Genomic DNA, 914 nt, shown 5'->3' with positions numbered 1-914 from the left:
GATGCACTGATGGATGAGATCAACTTCATGAAAATGTTCTTTGATGCGGTGAGAAACTGCCTAGATTTTTCTTGTGGATGTTTTATTATCATAATGAATGGGAGATTTGAATGAAACTGACATTAAATATCAGAATTAGATGATTGACTTTGAGCCACCCTGCAGGAGCTGTCCCAGATGCAGACACATGTCTCAGACACATCTGTAGTCCTCTCTATGGACAACAACCGCAGCCTGGACCTGGACAGCATCATAGCTGAGGTCAAAGCACAGTATGAGGATATCGCCAACCGCAGTCGGACGGAAGCTGAGTCCTGGTACCAAACTAAGGTGGGTGCTCGGGTGAATATTTCCTGAGTGAGAGGGTGTACCTATCTAGGGGAACCTAGCATCCCAGGCCACGACAATGCAAAGGACAGAACTCTTGAAGTTGTATCAACAGCTACTTGGTCTGAGCTGCAGGAGCAGTGAGGTATACATTTTCCATAAAAAACCAGAAATCTGAAAAAGAATTTCACAACAGTGCTTGAGGGTAACAAGACAGTAAAGAAATCATCTAAGAACAGTTCCTCCTTGGAAAGGCCCAAACCAGGCCTAGACCCTGATAACCCAACCACTTCCAGCCCCTTTGGCAGCTCTTTCCTGTGAACTTGGGGTTCACCCCGGGTGAGCAGTATCTGTCTTCCTTTCTGGTGGCATCAGTACGAGGAGCTGCAGCAGACCGCTGGCAGGCATGGTGACGACCTGAGAAACACCAAGCATGAGATCTCAGAGATGAACCGCATGATCCAGAGGCTGAGATCTGAGATTGACAATGTCAAGAAGCAGGTGAGGAGGAGATGCAAGAGGACAGGAAGGGCCTGGACTTGGGGTGGTAGATCTATTTTACTTTCCATGTGCTCTACACACACACA

The 914-nt window shown here is 47.4% G+C and overlaps 1 protein-coding gene across 1 annotated transcript; it reads left to right on the top strand.

Moving 5' to 3' along the window:
- Positions 1-6: 6 nt before the first annotated feature.
- LOC103728296 (keratin, type II cytoskeletal 5-like) lies at positions 7-828 on the top strand (the record flags this gene model as incomplete). Its single annotated transcript, XM_008826366.1, has 3 exons — positions 7-48; positions 166-330; positions 703-828. Coding segments are annotated over exons 1-3 (330 nt in total), but the record flags the coding sequence as incomplete, so codon positions are not given.
- Positions 829-914: the final 86 nt, after the last annotated feature.

The sequence above is a fragment of the Nannospalax galili genome, unplaced genomic scaffold (genome assembly GCF_000622305.1).
Source record: "Nannospalax galili isolate Female #2095 unplaced genomic scaffold, S.galili_v1.0 C48392375, whole genome shotgun sequence".
Classification (NCBI taxonomy): Eukaryota; Metazoa; Chordata; class Mammalia; order Rodentia; family Spalacidae; genus Nannospalax; species Nannospalax galili.
The sequence above is the reverse complement of the archived record's forward strand: the minus strand, read 5'-3'. Positions and strand labels throughout refer to the sequence as shown.